Below are 22,022 nucleotides of genomic sequence, written 5' to 3' on the forward strand. Positions count from 1 at the left end.
TCTGGCCGCTTCCCAGCTGAGTACTCAGCTGGGAAGCGGCCCGAGCAAACGGCGTGGGCGGGAGAAGGGCGCGCGAGCCGTGGGCGCGCGGGCAGGCAGGCTGCGGACAAGCCGTTCGCTCTGGCCGCTTCCCAGCTGAGTACTCAGCTGGGAAGCGGCCCGAGCGAATGGCGTGGGCGGGAGAAGGGCGGGCGAGCCGCGGGCGCACGGGCAGGCAGGCTGCGGACAAGCCGTTCGCTCGGGCCGCTTCCCAGCTGAGCGAACAACGTGGGCGGGAGAAGGGCGCGCGAGCCGCGGGCAGGCAGGCTGCGGACAAGCCGTTCGCTCTGGCCGCTTCCCAGCTGAGCGAACGGCGTAGGCGGGAGAAGGGCGCGCGAGCCGCGGGCGCACGGGCAGGCAGGCTGCGGACAAGCCGTTCGCTCTGGCCGCTTCCCAGCTGAGTACTCAGCTGGGAAGCGGCCCGAGCGAAGCGGCAGCAGCGAGGAGTTTGCATGGGCAGTGGGGAAACTCCTCGCTGATGCCCGCCAAGAGGGGGAAGACCTAGGGAAGCCGCCCAGCAGCTGATCTGCCCGGCGCCATCTACGCATGCGTGCCCATAGAAAAAAAGGGCACGCATGCACAGATGGTGTTTTGACTTCCGGGTTCAAAAATCGCAAATTAGCCTGTTCGCAATGGTCGGGAACGCAATAACCGGGGGATCACTGTAACTAATTGAATTAGCTAAAGATTTACATAACTGCCCATCTTGTACCAAACTCTGGGAGGCTCACAACCAAAAAAGTAAACATCTATCTACAATAAACAATCAAACAAAAAAAATAATAAACCGGACACCAACACTTTGAATTGTGCCCGGAAACTGATCAGTAGCCAATGCAATCCGCGGAGTGATGGCAAGATGTGGGCATTTCTTGGAAGGCCCAAGACTGCTCGCACGGCTGCATTTTGGACAAGTTGAAATTTCCAAACACAAGGTAGCCCCATGTAGAGAGCATTGCAGTAGTCGAACCTCGAGGTGATAAGGGCATGAGTGACCGGACACCATAGTTAATCTTTTCCACGCAGCACAGAAGTTAATCTTATCAATCTTAGCCTATCCTATGCTAGGGGGAAAAGCCAGGTTTTAAGTGCTTTCTGGAAGGCTAAAAGGGTGGGGTGAGGGTTAAAAGATTAAAAACTCAAAGGTGAAAGTGTTCCATATGGCAGGGGCTAGCTCAGAAAAGGACCGTATCCTAGGTTCCATAAGATGACAAAATTTAAAGGAAGTGATTAGAAACATGTCCACCTTAAACCTGTTGGATGGGCAAGTCTTCTTAGGGATAGTCAGTCCTGCATACAACCTGATTCCTTTGCTAAATAATCGCCTGTGCTTGAAATGCAGAAGGTAACATTTCTGGCAAAAACATGGCATGCTAGACTGAAGGAGTGAGGAATGACAATACAGCTGAAGCTGGTAGTAGTAGACTTTTAACAGCTTTTTAAACATTAAGAACCTTGGGAACAGCCAATTTGATAGCATTCTCTGGCTACATTTCTTTATATACTTCAAGTATGACTTTGAGGATTTTGCAGCTTTGGGGAATAAATGGCAAAAGGGTGATTAGGCTAGATATAGATGTTATTTCTTATAACTTTTAGTGGACTTTTGCTAATCAGAAGTGAATGATGATGTTTTAAGAATTTGTCTATAGATAAGTGATGGGATATGGGATAAACAGATAGTTGTATTTTAAAAGAAAAAGATCAGTTATTCAAATTTATATTTATTGAGTTGAATTATTACTTTTTTATACATGCAGTCCTCAACTTAGTGACCGTTTGAAGTTACAACACTGAAAAAAGTGGCATGTTAGTACTATGTACAAAACAATTGGGGTTGCAATATATAAACAAGCTAACATGAATGTTTGTATGTACAGTGATCCCCCGGTTATTGCGTCCCCGACCATTGCGAACAGGGTAATTTGCGATTTTTCAACCCGGAAGTCAAAACACCATCTACACATGCGTGCCCTTTTTTTCTATGGGCACGCATGCGTAGATGGCGCCCGGCAGATCAGCTGCTGGGCGGCTTCCCTGGGTCTTCCCCCTCTTGCTGGCATCAGCGAGGAGTCTCCCCACCGCCCACGCAAACTCCTCGCTGCCGCTCGCCCGCCCTTCGCCCGCCCACGCCGTTCGCTCCCCCTCTTGCTGGCGGGAGGGCGAGAAGCCCTCCGCAGCACCCGCTCGCCCGCCCTTCGCCGCTCACCCGCCCTTCGCCCTGGCCGCTTCTTCCCAGCGGAGAAATTCCAGCCCCCACCTGGTCCCGCCCGATCCTCCTCCCTGAGGCAGCTCGCCCTCCCATGGCCGCTTCCTCCACCCTCCATTGCAAGCCCTCGCCACCGCAGCCAACGCGCGCTGCGATCTTCAAGCCCGGCTCCTTTCGGCCCAGCATCCCGGGCCAAGCAGCTGCCTTCCGTGACTGAGCCTGGCTCGCCCGGAAGATCGTAGCGCGCGTTGGCTGCAGCGGCGGCGACGTTGCTGCCGGCTTGGCTTCCCTCGCCAGCGCAGCCAAAGTGCGCTACGATCTTCCGGGCGAGCCAGGCTCAGTGACGGAAGGCAGCCGCTTGGCCCGGGATGCTGGGCCGAGAGGAGCTGGGCTTGATCCGCTGAGCCTGGCCGGCTTGGCTTCCCTCACCGGCGCAGGCAACACGCGCTGCCATCTTCCGGGCCAGCCAGGCTCAGCGGATCAAGCCCGGCTCCTCTCGGCCCAGCATCCCGGGCCAAGCGGCTGCCTTCCGTCACTGAGCCTGGCTGGCCCGGAAGATCGTAGCGCGCGTTGGCTGCAGCGGCGAGCGAAGCCAAGCAGGCGCGCCGTTCTCCGCTGACTCCTAAAGCGGGGAAGTTCGCCAGGAGTCAGCGGAGAACGGCGCAACTGTTTTAAAACGATCGGAGCTTTCCAATGAGTCCCGAAGACAAACGGCAAACTTCCGCGTTTGTCTTCGGGACTCATTGGAAAGCCGCGCGGGTGTTTTAAAACATCCCCGCCGACATGGGGGGCTTGCTAGCACCCCCCCAAACCCGGGTTGGGGGTTCGGGGGGGTGCTAGCGAGCCCCCCATGTCGGCGGCGACGTTTTAAAACAGCCACGCCGCCCCTCAATCTTCGGCTCCTCGCTAGCGCTGCGGAAGTTAAAAACACCATCTGCACATGCGCAGATGGTGTTTTTACTTCCGCAGCGCTACTTCGCGAAAACCCGCTCGTTGCGGGGGGTCCTGGAACGGAACCCTCGCAACGAGCGGGGGATCACTGTATTGAAGTAAATAGTTTTAAGAGGTAGTGTTGCAAATTGCCATAAGAGGGAGCAAGAAAGCATGATCCTTCTCTGCTCTCTGTTTTTTTCTGGTAATTCATTGTGACTGATGTAGTAAGCTGTGTCTTTGATGATAGTTTGATGTATTTGTAAACTGTAATGTATGTCGGATATATAAGACAAAGATAGTCTTGTAATATTATTATTGTATTGAGAGATACTGTTTAACTTGACTGTGCTATTTCTAAAGTAAACACTATTCTATACACGTTAATGTATCCGTCTTGTATGACTGAACAATTATTCATATCTCCTGCATATCTGCTGTAATCCCACATTTTCCTCTGTGCATGCCCTTGATAAGTCAAGGGTTCTGCACACTCCTTAACAACCTATGACCATTTTTCAGATGTATGACTCTTGCAGCATCCTCCTGGTCATGTGATTTACATTTGGATGCTTGACAACTGACTCACATTTATGACTGTTGCAGGGTCCCTGGGTCATGTGATCACTATTTGCAACCTTCTGAGAAGCAAGGTCAATGGAGAAACCAAATTCATTTAACAATCAGAATACTAATTTAACAACTACTGTGAACCAGATTCACTTAACAAATGTGGCAAGAAAAGTCATTAAATGGGGCAAAACTCAGCAAATTTCTCACTTTGCAACATAAATGGGCTCAATTGTGGTTGTAAGTTGAGGACCATCTCTATTTCCTTTTTTATATATCCTTATTTTCTTTCTTTATTCTTTATTTAATTATTGCTATAATCAGTGCATATTTAAAATTAATTTATGGACTATCATACTACTATTTTCTATACTATATTGCCTACCCACTTAATATAATCTATAAGAATATTTAAACAGCAAAAATACAGTTAATTATTACATTGTATGTTTTACTTATCTAGCCATTCAGACGTCAATCATTAAAACTATTAAAGCAAAAGGAAAGTACATTTTCTACACATCTACTGTATATTAAAAGTGAATGAAATACAGAAATCATAATAAAACTGGAATTTGTTTTCTATTAAATTATTTTAAGTTTTCTATGAACTACTCACCTCTGGTTGAATAGCTTTAAATACAGGAATGTCCATGAGTGTAATCTGGCCCTTAAATCAAAGTTATACAAAAATTAAAATTATGTTCCTTATTTCACAACTCATTTGATTATTTAATGCTAGAACAATCCCTAGCAAAATGATGCTTTCTTACCTATAACAGTGAATATCATTATCATTCTAGGGCCATGATGGTGAACCTATGGCACACGTGCCACAGACAGCGCGCAGAGCCATATCAGAGATGCTGCCCTATGTCAGCTCCAGCACGCCAGCTGATTTTTGGTCTTGAGAATGGCCGTTTCACCCGAAGTGCAAAAAAAAAAAAAAAATCCTAACGGACAAACCTGAAGTTCAGAAAACACACTTCCGGTTTGCTCATTTGCTGTTTTTTGTACTTCAGAGGGTTCCAGGAAGCTTCCTGAAGCCCCAGAGTGCAAAAAACAGCACAACGGGCAAACTGGAAGTGCGGTTTTCAAAAAAAAAAGAAGCACTTTCAGTTTACCATTGTTTTGTTTTTTTGCACTCTGGAGGGTTCAGGGAAACTTTCGGAAGCCCTGGGATGCAAAAAAACCAACACAATGGGCAAATCGGAAGTGAATTTTCTGAAGATCCAATTTGCCTGTTTGGGCATTTTTTTCACGTACCAGGCTTCAGTAAGGCCTGTGCGCATGTGTGTGGGGCAACGTGGGGGGGGGCACCTGTATGCTGGGGGGAGGGAAGGGGTGTGGGTACGTGCACTCATGCTAGCACACCCACACACACCCTTTTGGCAGGCGAACCAAAAAAGGTTCACCGTCACTGCTTTAGATTATTATTTGCTCAGCAAGAAATCATTACGGACTGCAGTGTTCATAAATAAATGAAAGCATGTATTCACTATTTTGAAATATATCTAATTTCAGCCACAAAATTCTATGCTGAAGAAATTAAATTCTCATATGCATATAAACTCAGCAATTTTGTTGCAATTTACAGTAATTTTGCTGCAATATTTTAAACCTTAAGAAGGTCTGTAAGGGGCGTGAATTAAGTGCACCACTGTGCCTACCGTCCCTGTCCTATTGTCTTCTTTTATTACTTTTTATCATTACTTATCTAATGTTTTATTTGTACAAATTATCACCCTATAATTGTTTGACAAAATAAATAAATAAATAAAATAAAATAAAATAAGGATTCTTTGTGGTAAAAGACTGAAAAAAAGGAAGCTTGACATAGCTCAAAAAATGAACTCCGGAGGCCACAAATTCTTTATTTTTCTTTTCACCAAGGTAAGATTATAACACTATTTAAATACAATGCTATAAATAATGAAAAGACCAGCTGAAATAGTAGACCTTGAGAATTAGGAATATATTTGTACCCAATTTTAAACACAGCAAAAATTGTACAAAAATTGCTAGCACTCAGGCTAAAGTAAAATAATTTCCCATTCCATTCAAAATGCTCTTTGAATTTCAAAAATACTTTTGGAGAAGAATAGTGAACATTCTGCTTACCGTATGTAAGTCTGGATACAAGTCGCTTTCTTTATTAAAAGGGGGGGAGGGTGTATATAGGAATGTTGGTATTCTTAAAGTAATTAATAAAAATAGTTTTAGTTCTGATTTGAAAGTCTATATCAATTTTAATTCTAGCTAATCGTATATTGTGATAGAGGACAGCACTGATAAAGAGAGAAAATGTTCTTCCCATATAAAGTATTACTAACAGTTTCTCTAACAGTGTTGTTGTGGTTAGCTCTGGCCCAGCTCCTGCCCCAAGGAATGTGCAGGTGGATGTGGGAGAGACATCCACATGCCACAGGCCTGTTTTGCTCCCGATGGAATCTGCCGATGAAGCCTCCTCTGACCAAGGAAGCATGAGTGACAGGGAAGAGGAGAGTTTGGCAGACAGCCCAGGAGGAGATCAATCATCTGTGTCATCTTTGGATTCTGAACAAGAATTAATGACACATCCACGCATGCGTAGAGTGATGCATAGGAGACAACAACTGAAGGATTATTACAAGAGAAAATGAAGCCACCTGTGTTTGGGTGGGGCTCCAGTAATTAGGGCTGCTGCTATAAATAGCAGCATGTGGATTTGGCCATTGTGAAAGAGTATCTGATCGCAGTTCTTCAGGAATCAAGTGTAGCTGTTTTCTGGACTTTGTTGATTTTTCACGCCTTTGAAACCAAAGCAGAGCAACATATGTGTGTGTGTGTGTGTGTGTGTGTGTGTGACTTCGTTGGAAGAAGAAGGGGTGTGAAGTTTCTTCACAGCTGCTAGCTAAGTACTTAAGGACTGCTTAAGGGAAATTTTACAGACTACCCGGTTGTTTTGAGTGCTCTTTGCAATACAAAAAGAGTGCTTAGTTTATTTTGAATTTCGTGATAAAGAACATTGTTTTGAATTTTCAAACGTGTGTGGGTCTGAAATTTGTACCCTTGAATTTTCGGGAGGCTCCTACCAGAGAGCCCAGCAGAACAAGTGTATAGTGTTCTCTATACACTAACAGTGTATAGGAGACTTCTGTATGATTTTTCATTGCACTGATACTCTGTATTAAACCCTCTTTTAACTCTCTTGAAGAAACCAATATGTTACAATTTGCTAAAAGTAGGGCAAAAGGATTATTAGATTAGGAACATTAGTTAATTACTTACTGCATATTCCTCAGGTGTAACTTTCAGAACATCAAAAACTACTGCATCAAAACTTTTCTTCAATTCAGTAGAACCTTTGTCACTCAATGATTCTGAGCTGCTACTCTTCTGTCCAAGAAAAAATAAGTTATTTCAGTACCAAAATGTTTTTAAAGGAGTTTCTAAGTGTTTTTTAGGAGATTACTTACATATTATTGTATCTATTCAACGGAAAATTAAAAATTGTCTAGTGGTTTGTTAACTGTTGCCCCTGAAAGAGTTATTAAGTACCAATACATGTATAAAGTGCTAGGCAAAAATCAGTCACTAGTTTTAAACCATTGTATTTCACACAATTTTTGATATAAACATAACATTGGAAAAATAAATGATACCCAATTAAATCCTTTATTTCAGGCCAGCCATCTGAGTGTCAAAGTTTGGTCCCAATGCCTGGAAGCTGTGTAAGTTTGGATGGGGAGGAACAGCTCCTGCTTAAAGAACAAGCAGAAGTCAGCTGTGGTCATGAAGGACTCCCATACAGTTCAATCTGGTGCACCAACTGTGCACTAAAATCCAGGGATCCTTCAGATAGTCACGTTATGGCTTGACTATGTGATGTATTATATAAGAGGGAAATCCTTGAAGACCATCTGGAAGCTTCAACTAATCCAGAATGTGGCAATGTTAGTGATGGGCATGCCTTGGTATGCTCGTATAACAACTCTGTTTCATGAGCTGCATTGGTTGCCAGTTTCTTTCAAGTTGTGATTCAAGATGTTGGTCATCACCTATAAACTCCTACATGGCGTAGAACCCAATTACAGGTAATCCTCAAGAAACGATACACTGTTTAAGTAGGGATTCTAAATTACGCATCCCGAAACCACATATCACCTATTTCAAAGCTACGATAGCTGCAGGCCCCCTGAAGTCATTCATGACAAGCCTCTTGCTGCAATACATCACCTCATTTCTCCCATCCCACCCTGAGGGGACTCACAGTGGTCGGGACTGCTTCCCATGCCTCCTGGAAGCAACTTTTTTAACAAACATTTTTAAGAGAAGATTGAACTGCCACTTGACTGGTGTACTATAGGGTTCCTGCTTGGGCAGGGGGTTGAACTCGATGGCCTTCATGGTCCCTTTCAACAATCAATCAATCAATAAATAAAATAAAATAAAACTGCCATTTTCAGAGCCCTGGGAATTCCTTGGTGGAAATGGCAGCTTCTTTAAGAGTTTTCTGCACCAATCGTCTGGCCATTGGGAGGCTACAAAGCTCTCTGGCCTCTTGCTAGGTTTTGGGAAGCCACCCCTGAATAAAAAGTGGCAGCTTTAGGATGAGCTTTCCCAAATATTTCTCTTACTTAAACCCCTTACTCCCCAGAAAGCCACATTTTTTTCAATAAACAAAAGAAAAGAAACTGGAACAGACTTGTTGATCTCCCGTCCCCATTTAGGTGCTAAAAATAAAGTCTCTGCCTCTGCTTTCCAATCTCTAACCCTTTAAAAATTATCTCTCCAACTGAAGAACAGAACAACAAAGCAAGCAAGGAAATAATTTTTTCTGCAGCTTTTTCTCTTGAACTGGAGAAAAAATCATCTCCAAAAGTAACTACTTTGTTATACTACTAGTATAACTAGTAGTGGGGTGCTTCAGGGCTGCGCCCTCTCCCCTCTACTATTTAACATTTACATGAAGCCACTGGGTAAGATCATCCAATGGCACAGGGTGCGGTATCATCAGTGCACTGATGATACCCAGTTATACATCTCCACCCCGTGCCAATTCAGTGAAGCGGTTAATATGATGTGCCCGTGCCTGGATGCTGTAAGACTCTGGATGGGAACCAACAGGCTCAAGCTCAACCCCAACAAGACTAAGTGGCTCTGGGCATATCCTCCTAAGGACTGTCAATGGAATTAAACTGGTGAAAACTTTTTGAAATCTCTAATTTTTGTGTCAAACTAATCAAATATATTATACAAATCTTATAAAATAGCAGTACCAACCTTTCCAACTTTGTGGACCAGCAGGGTGGGGAAAGGGGATGGTTCTGCACAAGTGGTGGGTGAACACACGCCTGCCACTGGCATAAATGGAACTGTGTGTGTGTGTGCTTGCCTGCATGTTTGCCCAGGCCATGGCCCGGGGGTAAACTGCGGTCTGGGGATCCCTGTTATAAAAGACCCATGTTCCTCTCTCCTCTCTTTCCCCTCACATAAATTGCAAATTCAACTTGCATAACGAATCAATCAATTAAAAATAATCCTTTTGGTAACATACAGACATATTATTGATACAATTACTTGTTGAGATAATTTTTCTATTAGTGACTATTGTGTTACATTTTTACTACTTTTGATTAGCAATGGACAAATTAGTCCCCTAAATTGTCAAATGCTGTCTGATAACTTTCTAATAGATAAATCTGAATATTTCAAATTAAAATGTTCAAATGGGATCAAACTACACTGCTCAAAAAAATAAATAAAGGGAACACAAACAACACAATATAACTTCAAGTAAATCAAACTTCTGTGAAATCAAACTGTCCACTTAGGAAGCAGCACTGATTGACAATCAATTTCACATTATTTATTTATTTATTTATTATTTAGATTTGTATGCCGCCCCTCTCCGCAGACTCGGGGCGGCTGTTATGCACATTCAACTTTGTACAGAACAAAGTATTCAATGAGAATATTTCATTCATTCAGATCTAGGATGTGTTCCCTTTATTTTTTTGAGCAGTATATACAGTATTTTTACTTGTATAACTTTCATTTTATTATATACAACTCCCCCAAATCTAATTGGTGAAATAATAAGAGGTAGTCAGAAGACATGGCTCTCCTAGGTAATCCTTGGTTAACAACTGATTGCCTGGCAACTATTTCAAGTTACAATGGACCTGCCAAAATTATGATCTGGTTCTGGAGTTCTGGTTGCTGTACTCCTCCTATGATCACATGAATGCATTTTTAGTGCTTGGCAAAACCAGTTCATGTTTATGGCTGTTTGCATCACCCCATGTCATTTGTCCATGATTTTTGGCAAAAAAAATTGGCCACTTTATAGTGTTTATTTCCAGTTACTGACAAAAAACACCCATCGGATAAAATGGATTTAACAGCTACAGATTTCACTTAATGACCACTGCAAAAAAGGTATAAAACTGGGCATAGTAACATGGTTTAACTGTTGAACCACTGCCAAAATTTACATAATTTTAGGATCAATTACGGTTATACCTGGATTGTTCTTTGCTTACATATTTTATACTGTAAATATGCCTTATAGTTTTAAGGTATATAGGAATTTTCTGCACACCATAATATTTAAACTTTCCCTCCTTCTGTACTGCATTATATATGATTGTTATGGACTTATTTAGTTATTAATTAAGTTGACTGCATAAGACATTCTTTATTTCTTCCTTACCTCTGAAGCAGTAGCTACAATATTAATATTACTGGTCTGTCCATTCATTAGGGCCATACTGTTTGCACCATTGGCCTTCTGTCCTACATTTGCAGAAATGGCTTTATTCATTCACGTTCACCCAAGTTATCATTCCTTAGAAAAAGAAAAATAATGTCAAGGATGTATATGGCTCATAATACAGCTCAATATACTTTTGCTAATAACAAAATTATTTTAAAAATCTAATGTAATGCAAAATACAGTGGAAAAAAGTTTACATTGTAAAAAATTACCATTACAGTGCTCCCTCGATTTCCGCGGGGGATGCGTTCTGAGACCGCCCGCGAAAGTCGAATTTCCGCGAAGTAGAGATGCGGAAGTAAATACGCCATTTTTGGCTATGGACAATATCCCAAGCCATCCCTTAACACTTTAAACCCCTAAATTACCATTTCCCATTCCCTTAACAACCATTTGCTCACCATTATTACTGGTACTCACCATTGAATAGTGATCCTGATATTTATAAACATAATTATTTATTAACAATAATTATAGCAAGTGGCTATCAAGGAGGACAAATATGGAAAATGCTTCCCTATACTACAAGATTTATTAGTATTTTTCATTATATTGGACACAGAAGATTTGATCAGGTTAAAACTCATTTTAGAGCTGAGGATTTTTCAGTTTCGGAGCAATGTAGTATGCCCAACTGTTCCTAATGTTAGATAGATCAAGTTTCTTTCCATTTTGGATAAGTGAGCTGGATGAGATGGATATTGATAGATATCTTGACTCCACAGGAGCAGTAGTAGGCATTGCAGATATGGAAATAAATAGAAGACAGGGCATGATACTAGAACTGTGCAATATGAGAGTAAATAGAGTGGTCTTTAAACGTTTGCAAATTGAATTTTCAATATTTCTACATGCAGGTAGTCATGTAGAAATATTGAACAATGTACAATCATAATGGAACCTACCGATCAGTCGTAAGTCGTGACAATCAAAAGTTGGGTCACCCGTGTAAACTGATTTTTTGCAGTGGTCATTAAATGAATGCCACGGTTATTAAATGAATTAATGGTCCACAGTATGTAGGCTTTGCTGAAAGCGAGAATTAATGCTTTAAAAAAAAAAACCTGTTGTAAAACATTGCCATGTAACTATGGGACTCTACTAATTGCTGTAAATGCAGGCCCGAAAAGGGAGCTGACAGTAATTTTGAACTAGGCCATAAGTACCCCTAGGGAGGTCTGAGGTAACTTTGAACAGACGTTAAGTCAAGGACTACCTGTAAGTATGACTGAAAAATGTGATTTGTTCTTTATACATGATTTAAAATTAGATAAAAGAACCTATTTAAACAAATGAATTTAAAAAAAATTATTTATAGACAAAAATGAACCAAACCAAATACTTATAACAATATAATATAATGAGAAACTTACAATTTAAAACAACGTAAAATAAACAAATTTAAAATTCAATAAATGTTGGAGCAGAAATAAATTTGTGGCAAAGCAATGGCCTAAGCAATGAAGCTCATTAAAAAAGTTTGGAAGATGCAGGGTAGACGTTTGCCATTTTTTTCCTAGCAGTTTTTCCATTATTTAGTCCCGTCAACTAAACAATGTCGTTTGGCGGGGCCCAGGGGAAGAGCCTTCTCTGTGGCGGCCCTGGCCCTCTGGAACCAACTCCCCCTGGAGATTAGAATTGCCCCCACCCTCCTCGCCTTTCGTAAGCTCCTTAAAACCCACCTCTGCCATCAGGCATGGGGGAACTGAGATACTCTTTCCCCCTAGGCCTTTACAATTTATGCATGGTATGTTTGTTTGTATGTATGATTAGTTTTACAATAAGGGTTTTTTAGTTGTGTTAGTATTGGATTTACATGTTGTTTTTTATTATTGTTGTTAGCCGCCTCGAGTCTACGGAGAGGGGCGGCATACAAATCCAATAAATAAATAAATAAAATAAATAAATTATACAGTAGCTGCAAGGGAAAGACAACTACAGGTAATCAGAACTGCTAGCTTCCAGATTTGTTTGTTTGTTTAATTAATTAATTAATTGATTGATTGATTTTTATGCCACCCTTCTCCTTAGACTCACGTTAGCAATAGCACCTTTTAACAGAGCCAGCATATTGCCCCCACAATCTGGGTCCTCATTTTACCTACCTCGGAAGGATGGAAGGCTGAGTCAACCTTGAGCCGGTGATGAGATTTGAACCCCTGACCTACAGATCTACAGTCAGCTTCAGTGGCCTACAGTACAGCACTCTACCGGCTTCGCCAACCCCAGCTTTATGAAGTTTAAAGACTATTAAAAATATAACAGACTGAAAGTTAAGAATCTGTTTTGCCCTATCATGATTTTATAGTATTTTGCAGGTAGTCTCAAAATACAACCATTTAGTGACTGTTCAAAAGATACAACAGCATCAAAATTGTGACTTATGACTAATTCTGGTGATCTGCGCATGCGTTACTCTAGCTAAACGCTCCGAGAGAAAGTCCCCATATGTGGAGAAGGAAAAGTAAAAGTTAACCCTCAACAACCCTCTCTAGCTTGGTGAAAGTGGATTGAGAGGAGAGCGAATTGAACAAGCTGTGGAAAACTCGATGAGAAAGAGTTAAAAGTTGAAGCAAGCAACAGTTTTTTAACGTGTGTACGTGGAGAAGGGAGAACAAAGAGAAGATGGCGTCTACTTCAGAGTTGGAAGGAAAGATGGATTCGCTGCTTAAAGCCTTTGCTGACATGGGAAAGCTGGTCCAAGATATGAAAAAGGAGTTATCTGCAGTGGGGGCTGGAATGGCAGACTTGAAAGAACAATCCAAAGCACAAGATCAAAGAATTGGGAAACTGGAGGTGGGGAAATCTCACCAGGAACTCCGCATCATTAACTTGGAAGACAGACAACGCAGATCTAATCTTCGCTTGAGAGGATTCCCTAAAGATTTTGCGGAGAGTAAACATCTTATACAAGAAATCCTTCAGTGGTTCATTGAGAACAAAGTTAAATGTGATTTGCAAGAAGTTGAAAGAGCGCATTGGGCTTTTGGATCCCGGAATTGAGGGGATTCAAAGGACATTATTTTAAGATTTGTTTCAGAAAGGAGAGCTGCAGAAATATTTAAAGAGTTGAAACAGATTTTAAACTTACGTTACAAAGCTTTCCCAATACGCGTCTTAAAAGATTTGTCTGCTGAGACCCTCAAGATGAGAAACCAGATGAGAGAAGTGACCTCCCAACTTTATGAAAATGGAATCAGATTTTCATGGCGCTATCCAGCTACAATATTTGTGTTTAAAGATTCCAAGTCTTTCCAGGCGAGATCGTTAGAAGAGGGAAGAAAGCTGCTTTTCCAGTTGGGGTTAAATCCGGATGGAGCATCCCAGATACAGTCATCGGTGGATCGGCCAGAAGCAGCAGAAGAAGAGGTGTTTACACTCCAACCGTTCCGTGTAGCAGAGCAAAGTAAGGTCGAGAAGATCGCAGCACTTCAAAGAGAACTGGACTCTCTCCAGGCAGAGAAGAAAGACGAGCCAAGGGTTACTCGTCAGAAGAAAAAATAATAAATTGAGCTGAGCTGTCTTGCTAATATGGTATTATGTTTTTCAATTAATTAATCCTTTTCTTATGTACTTCTTTTTTGGTTGTTTTCGCTAGTTAATAAGGGGAGAGGAGGGAAGGAGGGGGGAAGCTTTTAATATGTTGTAAAATGGGGAGGAAAGGGGGGCTTTCTGATGGAACGCAGATCCAGTACTGAGTGCCTCTCATTAACGAAAGTTTTTTTCGTTGCCCCCCCCTGGGGGGGGGTCAGGATAGGGGCACTAGGGTGGGGATTCATTGTAACTAAAAAACATTTTTCCGGTAGGCTCTGTTTTGTTGGAAGGGGAAATGCATTTAAATCATGTAAATGGGTGATATAGGATTATTATTGTTGAATGTAAATGGTCTTTCATCACAGAAAAAACGTTCTAGAATCATGAAGCTGGCTAAGGACAGTAAGGCAGATGTTTTATTTTTATCAGAAACCCATAAAGGAAGAGAAAAAACAGATAGATTAGTCACAAACAGTGAGTGGCAGAAAGTTTATGAGTCGAGAGCAACAAGCAGGTCAAAAGGAGTTCCCATCTTGTTTCACCGAAGAGTGCATTTTCAGTTAATTAATATTAAAAGGGACAAAGATGGCAGAATGTTATTTATTAAGGGGAAAATAAGAAACAAGTTAGTAACCTTAGCGATAATTTATGCTCCTAGTGTAAATGCAAAACAATTTATAATAAATGTAAAACGGAAACTAGATAATTTTGCGGAAGGTATAGTGATTTTAGCAGGCGATTTCAATTTGGAATTAACAGCAGGGAGGGGGGAAAAGAAAAAGTTACACTTAAATAAAATTAATATGACGGATCTGCATGAAAATACAGCAAATAGAGACACCTTCTACTCTGCAAGACATAAATTTAGCTGTATAGACTATATGTTAATTAATAAAACAGATGAGGTAAAGCTTAAGAAAGTGGAAGTGAAAAGTATCTGGTTATCAGATCATGCGCCTCTCTTAGCTGTGATTGAGATAGAGGTCTGTAGGAAACAGAATTTGGAGGTATAACCCCATCGTCTCAGCAAATGAGGAGAGTAGAATTAAATTACAAAGGGAACTAAATGGATTCTTTTGTATTAATGCAACAGGGGAGATTAAACAAACAATAGTCTGGGATACACATAAAGCAGTAATGAGGGGTAATTGTATTAGTACTGAAGCTTTTATTAGGAAATCCTGGGATGTTAAAAGGAACAACTTATTAAAAGAAATAGATTTAATCCAAGAAACTTTAAAAATTACAAGAAATAGAGAATGGAATTTACTATTATCATTTAAGAAAAAGAAATTACAATTACTTGATGAAGAAAGATGGAATAAAATGAAGATGATTATGAAACATAGAATTAGGGGTTGGAGTAATAAATCAATGAAGCAAATGGTACACTATTTGAAAAAAAGAAAAGAGAAATCCTACATCTCTGCTTTGAAAGATAAGGATGGTGTAATAAAACGTAGTAATGTAGAAATGGAAAAAATAATGAGAGATTTTTATGAGAAATTATACAAAAAAAGAGTATGTTATTTCGCAAACCACAGAGGTTAAAAAGAAATTAAAGGAAGAGGGTAGACAAATGTTAAATACAAAAATCACAAATGAGGAGATATCTAGAGTTATTAAGGGATTGAAACTTGCTAAAGCCCCAGGTCCAGATGGTTTTACTGCTGAATATTATAAAATGTATATGAATGAATGATTAGCGCATATGGAAAAATTGTTTAACAATGTAATGGAGACTTTTGAAACTCCACAGACGTGGAAAATGTCGGAAATTATAACTGTCCCAAAACCAGATCGTGATTTAACTGACCCGAGTTCTTATCGCCCCATCAGCTTATTAAATCAGGATTATAAGATATTTATGAAAATATTAGCAAATAGGGTGGAGAATATTTTACCAAAAATAATTGGAGAAGATCAATATGGATTTGTGAAAGGAAGGAAAATTTATGAACCAATAAGAAACGTGGTTAATGTTTTACACCAGGCTACCAATACCAAAAGAAAATTAAGTATTCTAAAATTAGATGTCTATAAAGCTTTTGACAAAGTTAACCATGACTACCTATTTCAACTATGTAAAGATTGAAATATGGGAGATTCATTTTGTAGAGTTATAGAAACAATATATAAGGATAATGTAGCTCAAATCAGAGTAAATGGCAATAGAACAGAAATGGTTAAAATTCAGAATGGAACCAAGCAGGGTTGCCCACTATCCCCAATGTTATTTGCATTAGCAATTGAGACCTTAGCAAACAAAATTAGAAATGATAAGGAATGGAGAGGCTATCAAATAGGGAAATTTGAATTGAAATTAAATTTATTTGCAGATGATGCTATAGTGATGTCTGAAACCCCAATTGAAATGATGAAAAGAGTAATGATACTGCTTCAGGAATTTAAAGATCAATCTGGACTTAAGGTTAATATAGAGAAATCAGAGATAATATGTTTAAATACTGGCCCTAAAGAGCAAATTGAGATTCAAAAAATTTCAGGATTAAAATTAGGTTGCAAAAAAATGAAATATTTGGGAATTTGGTTGTTCAAGAATCCAATAAAAATAGTCACGGCCAATTATAACCTAATATGGAAAAAAATCCAGAAGCAGATTAAAAATTGGAAGGGTAAAAAGTTAGGAAGAATGGCTAAGATTAGAGCCCTTAAGATGATGATAATACCAAAAATGATGTATTTGTTTCAGGTTCTACCTGAGGCAAAACTAAGTTTTGCCTCAGTTTTCCTGAGGCAAAACTAAGAGAATGGGATAATAGACTAAACTTTTGGATTGAAGGAGATAAAAAACCTAGAATAAGGAAGCACTGGCAGATTGCACAAGAGAAAGAGGGGGGTGGGGCAGCCCATGTCTAGTATTATATAGAAATGCATTTCAAATGGAAAGGTTAATCGAGCTACAGTTATGGGGAGAAAAGAAATGGGTAGAATTAGAAAAAGAAATCAATAATATAAATAATAAAGAACTATTATTTAAAAATTGGAGTAGACTTGAAACTAGTAACTTAAGTGATCCTTTTACAGCATGTTTAGAAATATGGCTTAAATGGCAGAGGAAAAGCGGAATAAAGGTATCCAGGTTATCAACGTTATACGTATTGAATATAGGGGATGATGTTAATCTAAGTAGAATTATTAAAGTACTAAACAGTAAAGGGATAACGAGAATTGAACAATTATATGAGAAAGATGGAAGAGTTAGTAGAACCAGATTGGAATGGTGGATTGGTAAACAGAAATGGTTGCAGATTAATGCAATATGTACATATTTAAATAAAAGTGAGAATAAAGAAGCCTTCGTACGGGAAGAAAATAGTTTAGAAAAAATAATAAGTGAAAAGATAAATGAGAGCAAAGCACAAGCCGGTAATATATATAGAATGCTATTGCAGATGGAAGAAGAAGTAACAAAAAGTTTAACAAGATGTTGGCAGGATGATTTACAAATAGATGAAAGGGAAATGAAAGAAATAATAGAAAATATATACAAGATTAAAAATACGAGAGTTAGAGAGATGAGAAGAAAAATTTTACATAAATGGTATTATACACCAGTACAAATTGCACACTTCCAGGGGAAAGAGAAGGGTAAATGTTGGCATGGGTGCCAGGAAAAAGGAATTTTTAGGCATATGATCTGGGAGTGTGCAGAAATTCAGAAATTCTGGAATGTAGTGCAGAATGAAATTAATAAAATGTTAAACATTAACTGGATTATCACAAAAGAAATAGCAATTTTAATTAAATATAGGGAACTAGGAGAATTTAGGGAAATTAAAACCGCAGCATTGGAAAGTGCTCAAGCGGTGATGGTATTAGGTTGGAAAGATTCTACAAAATGGACATTACAAAATTGGTACTGGTATATGGTGGATCACGTATATTTTGAAATTATGGAAATAAGATTACCGTATATACTCGAGTATAAGCCGAGGTTTTCAGTCCAAAAATGGGCTGAAAAACACAGCCTCGGCTTATACTCGGGTCATTAACAAAGTCACCACATGAGGGCGCCATTGCTTGAGCCAGAGCGAGGAGGCACCAGCTTTTGTCTCCTCTCGCATGCCGTAGTTCCTCTCCCTAGCTCAAGCAAATGAGGCAGCCATTTGCTCCAACCGAGGGGAAAAAAGTAATGGTGAGTATTCCTTACTCTCTCTGCATTGCCTTTAGTCAGATTAAAAAGGCCCCCTGCTGTCAGATTCTCCTCCCCCTCCTTTGAAAGGATTTAAACTGTTTAAAAATGGTATTTTGTGGTAGTTGCTGTCCTTGCTTGGATAGGATCTAATAATGTATTATGAGGCAGAGCTAGACAGGAATTCTTTTTCTATCTGTCTATCTTTCTATCTATCTATTTTTCTATCTGTCTGTCTGTCTATATATCTTTCTATCTATATCTATCTGTCTGTCTATCTATCTATCTATCTATCTATCATCTATCTATCTGTATCTATTTCTATCTATCTATTTTTCTATCTTTCTATCTATTTTTCTATCTATCTATTTTTCTTTCTTTCTATCTATCTATCTATCTATCTATATCTATCTATCTATCTATCTGTATCTATTTCTATCTATCTATCTATCTATCTGTCTGTCTGTCTGTCTGTCTGTCTATCTATCTTTCTATCTATATCTATCTATCTATCTGTATCTATTTCTTTCTATCTATCTATCTATCTATCTATCTATCTATCTATCTATCTATCTATTTTTCTGTCTGTCTGTCTATCTTTCTATCTATCTCTATCTATCTATCTATCTATCTATCTATCTATCTATCTATCTATCTATTTGGTTTTCTATGCTGATAACCTCACAGCAGCTAATGCTGAAGCTCTTCTTTGGATACACTTATTTATTTGTTTGTTTGTTTGTTTGTTTAATTGGATTTGTATGCAATCCTTCTCCAAGGACTCAGGGTGGCTCACAGCATATATAAAAACAGAACAATAATGTAAATCCAATTAATGATGAGAAGGAATCCAGTTTTGAAGGATTTTAACTCTTAGGTTTTAGCTTTGTTCCTGATCGAGCTACTTTTTTTACTTTTTAATTTATTGTTAATATTGTTAATTTGTTTACCCTCTTTTAAATTTACAGAGCTAGTTTACTGGTTTTCTTTAAAATAAATATTCTAAAACATGTCTCAATTAATGTAATTTTATTGTTTTCCATTTTTATAAGTTACCAGTAGCCACTGCATTTTCTAACCTCGGCTTATACTCGGGTCAATACGTTTTCCCAGTTTTTGTGGCAAAAATTGGTGCCTCGGCTTATACTCGGGTCGGCTTATACTCGAGTATATACGGTAAATAATTTCGATGAGAATAAATTGGAGAAGTTGATGGTGCAATGGAATAAGGTAAAAGATTATATGTTAGGTAGAATCTGTGATGTAAATATGAAAAATAAATTACAAGCACTCTTTCAGTAATACTTGATCAAGATAGAGCCAAGGATTAATAGATAAATAAGTAATTTTTTTTGAATCCTCTTGTATGGGTGGTGGGGGTGATGGGGTGTGTGTGTTGTTAGGTGATGGGCACATGCACTGTGCACTGTTATATGTTTGTTTTATGTAAACCTTTAAAATCAATAAAAAATTTATTTGGAAAAAAAAAACAACTTATGACTAATTCTCACTTTCACTGCAGCATCTCCATAGTCACATGATCAAAATTTGGGTGTTTGACAACTGGCATATTGTTATAATGTTTGCAGCATCCAGGTGTCGTATGATCAACAGTTGCAGACTTCCCAGTTTGTTTCTGACAAGTAAAGTTAATGGTGGAAAACAAATTTACTTAATAACCATATGATTCTCTTAACAACTGCAGTGATTTGCTTAACAATCCTGGCATGATTCCCTTAACAACTGCTTTGTTTAGCAATGGATATGCTGGGCTCAATTGTGGTCCTAAGTCCAGGACTATGTGTATTGTTGTCAACTTTCAAAAATGTTTTTACATACATACATACATACATACATACATACATACATACATACATACATACATACATACATTCTGATGGAAGAATAAATTCCAAAATATTCAACATAAATATACCATTAAACTAATAGCAAGTAATTATTTAAGACTGGGAAAGTCTGATTATATACAAAATTCAAAATAAAAATATCTCCTATTAATTATGTCTACTGCATCTTGAACTCTTGACAATTCAGGGAGCATAATTTAGCAGATTTTTCTTAACGTTTTTTTTAAAAAATCTGTAATGTTTGATAAATGGGAGGAAGCTATGAGTCCAACACCTCCAAAGGTGTTGAAAGTTACAAGGTATGTGTTTGGTGAAAGAATGACGCTAGTGAGGATAAGATAAAAATGTATTTTTGCTTTCTGAGACATAGTTCTAAGGCATAAAATAGTTTTTCAATTGTTTATTGCAACAAGACAAAAGAAATTGTGGGCATTGCCCACCCTTGCATATTGAAATGTTGTGATCAAACATGAAAGAAACAAACTCAAAGCTATTTTTAATAAGGGAAAGAATATGGAGCAAATCTAAATAATATGCCTAGATGTAAATCCTATATCCAAGCTTTCTGGTTCAAGAATAAAATAATTTAATCAATCAGCACTAATAATAGAAGATAATAGAAGATATAATATACACAATGTTAGTTATACAGATAATCCTTGGTTTACTACAGTAACTGGGACTGGTTTTCCCATTACTGAGTTATGTTTGTAAAGTGTATAAAGCATGCAGTTGTAAATCAGTCCAAAAGAAGGTGTCACAAAAGGCCTCTACCATTATCTCCCTTTTTCCTGTGCAGGGCACTGTAAGAGAGCATGCCCTACTACTTCCCTCACGCTTGGGGCCTGAGAGGGGAGGAAGAGCGGAAGGCTAAGTGAAAGGCATCCACTCCGGCTTTGCCTTCACTCTGACCCTCCCACCGGTCCCTGCAGCTGCCAAAAAATGGGGAGGGAAAACGGGTGCAATGGAGCAAACGGCCTCCGCTTATTGTCCCGTTCAAGCCTGGCACTCCCGGCGAGGGTACATGGTACAGCCTCTCGCCCTCTCTCTGCTACTCCACAGCCACAGACTCCCACACGGTAGCAGCACTTGCTGCTTCTGCCTCCAACCTCTAAGGCTGCATTACTATTAGTCTTCTCATCATTGCTATCACCGATCTCCCACATGACTATGACTGTGACTTGTTGCTTGTATTCTTATGATTTATATTGATTGTTTCTTGATTGCTTATTTGTACCCTATGACAATCATTAAATGTTGTACCTCATGATTCTTGACAAATGTATCTTTTTTTAATGTACAATGAGAGCATATGCACCAAAGACAAATTGCTTGTGTGTTCAATCACACGTGGCCAATAAAAGAATAATATTTCAGCTTCAGGATGTACAGCTTAATGCAGTTTTTTTCAACCAGGGTTCCGCCAGATATCTGACAACACCAAAGGGCTCCCCTGAAGAAAAAAGGTTGAAAAACACTGGGCTAGGGCATCTTGAATGTTAAAGCTGGCCGTTTGTGAGATCATGGTTTTAAAATGGCTGCCAGGAGACACATGAACTGATAGCTCCAGTAGATTCACTACTGCTTCATGGCAGGTAAGGCAGCGACTAGAGGGTGGTGGGCCCTCACGACCAGTGCTCTGGAATGGTAACCTCAGCGATTAAGGAGTGCGGAACTGTCACCCTACTGTGCCCTACCCCACGCAATGGTAGAGTGCAATGGGGGGGGGGGGCAGGAAATGTTTGCTGCCGCTTTGCAAACAAAGCCGAAGCTCCTCTCTGATGGCCGTGCGAAGGTAGAGAATTTTAAAATGCCATGGCAGACCTCCACGGTCAATGCCACAGCACACTGCTCAATTCCAGACAAAAACAGCCAGAGTGAAAGCTCTGCCTAATCTTCAGGCTCTCTAGGTGGAATCCAAGAAGCCCAACTCACTGTGACAAAGTCTGTGTTTCG

The 22,022-nt window shown here is 39.5% G+C and overlaps 1 protein-coding gene across 3 annotated transcripts in view; it reads right to left on the minus strand.

The window, feature by feature from the left end:
- RALGPS2 (Ral GEF with PH domain and SH3 binding motif 2) overlaps positions 1 to 22,022 on the minus strand; it is a 115,618-nt gene that overhangs the window by 79,730 nt on the left and 13,866 nt on the right. For 2 of the 3 annotated variants that reach the window (XM_070746679.1, XM_070746681.1), the window contains exons 2-4: positions 10,446 to 10,580; positions 7,019 to 7,126; positions 4,368 to 4,418 (exon numbers count right to left, since the gene is read on the minus strand). In XM_070746679.1, coding sequence (XP_070602780.1) covers positions 4,368 to 4,418; positions 7,019 to 7,126; positions 10,446 to 10,556 — 270 coding nt within the window. In that variant the 5' untranslated portion in view covers positions 10,557 to 10,580. Of the gene's footprint in view, positions 1 to 4,367; positions 4,419 to 7,018; positions 7,127 to 10,445; positions 10,581 to 19,709; positions 19,835 to 22,022 lie in introns of those variants that run through there. The other variant, XM_070746680.1, reaches the window with a different exon arrangement.

This window comes from Erythrolamprus reginae, chromosome 3 (assembly GCF_031021105.1).
Source record: "Erythrolamprus reginae isolate rEryReg1 chromosome 3, rEryReg1.hap1, whole genome shotgun sequence".
NCBI lineage: Eukaryota > Metazoa > Chordata > Lepidosauria > Squamata > Dipsadidae > Erythrolamprus > Erythrolamprus reginae.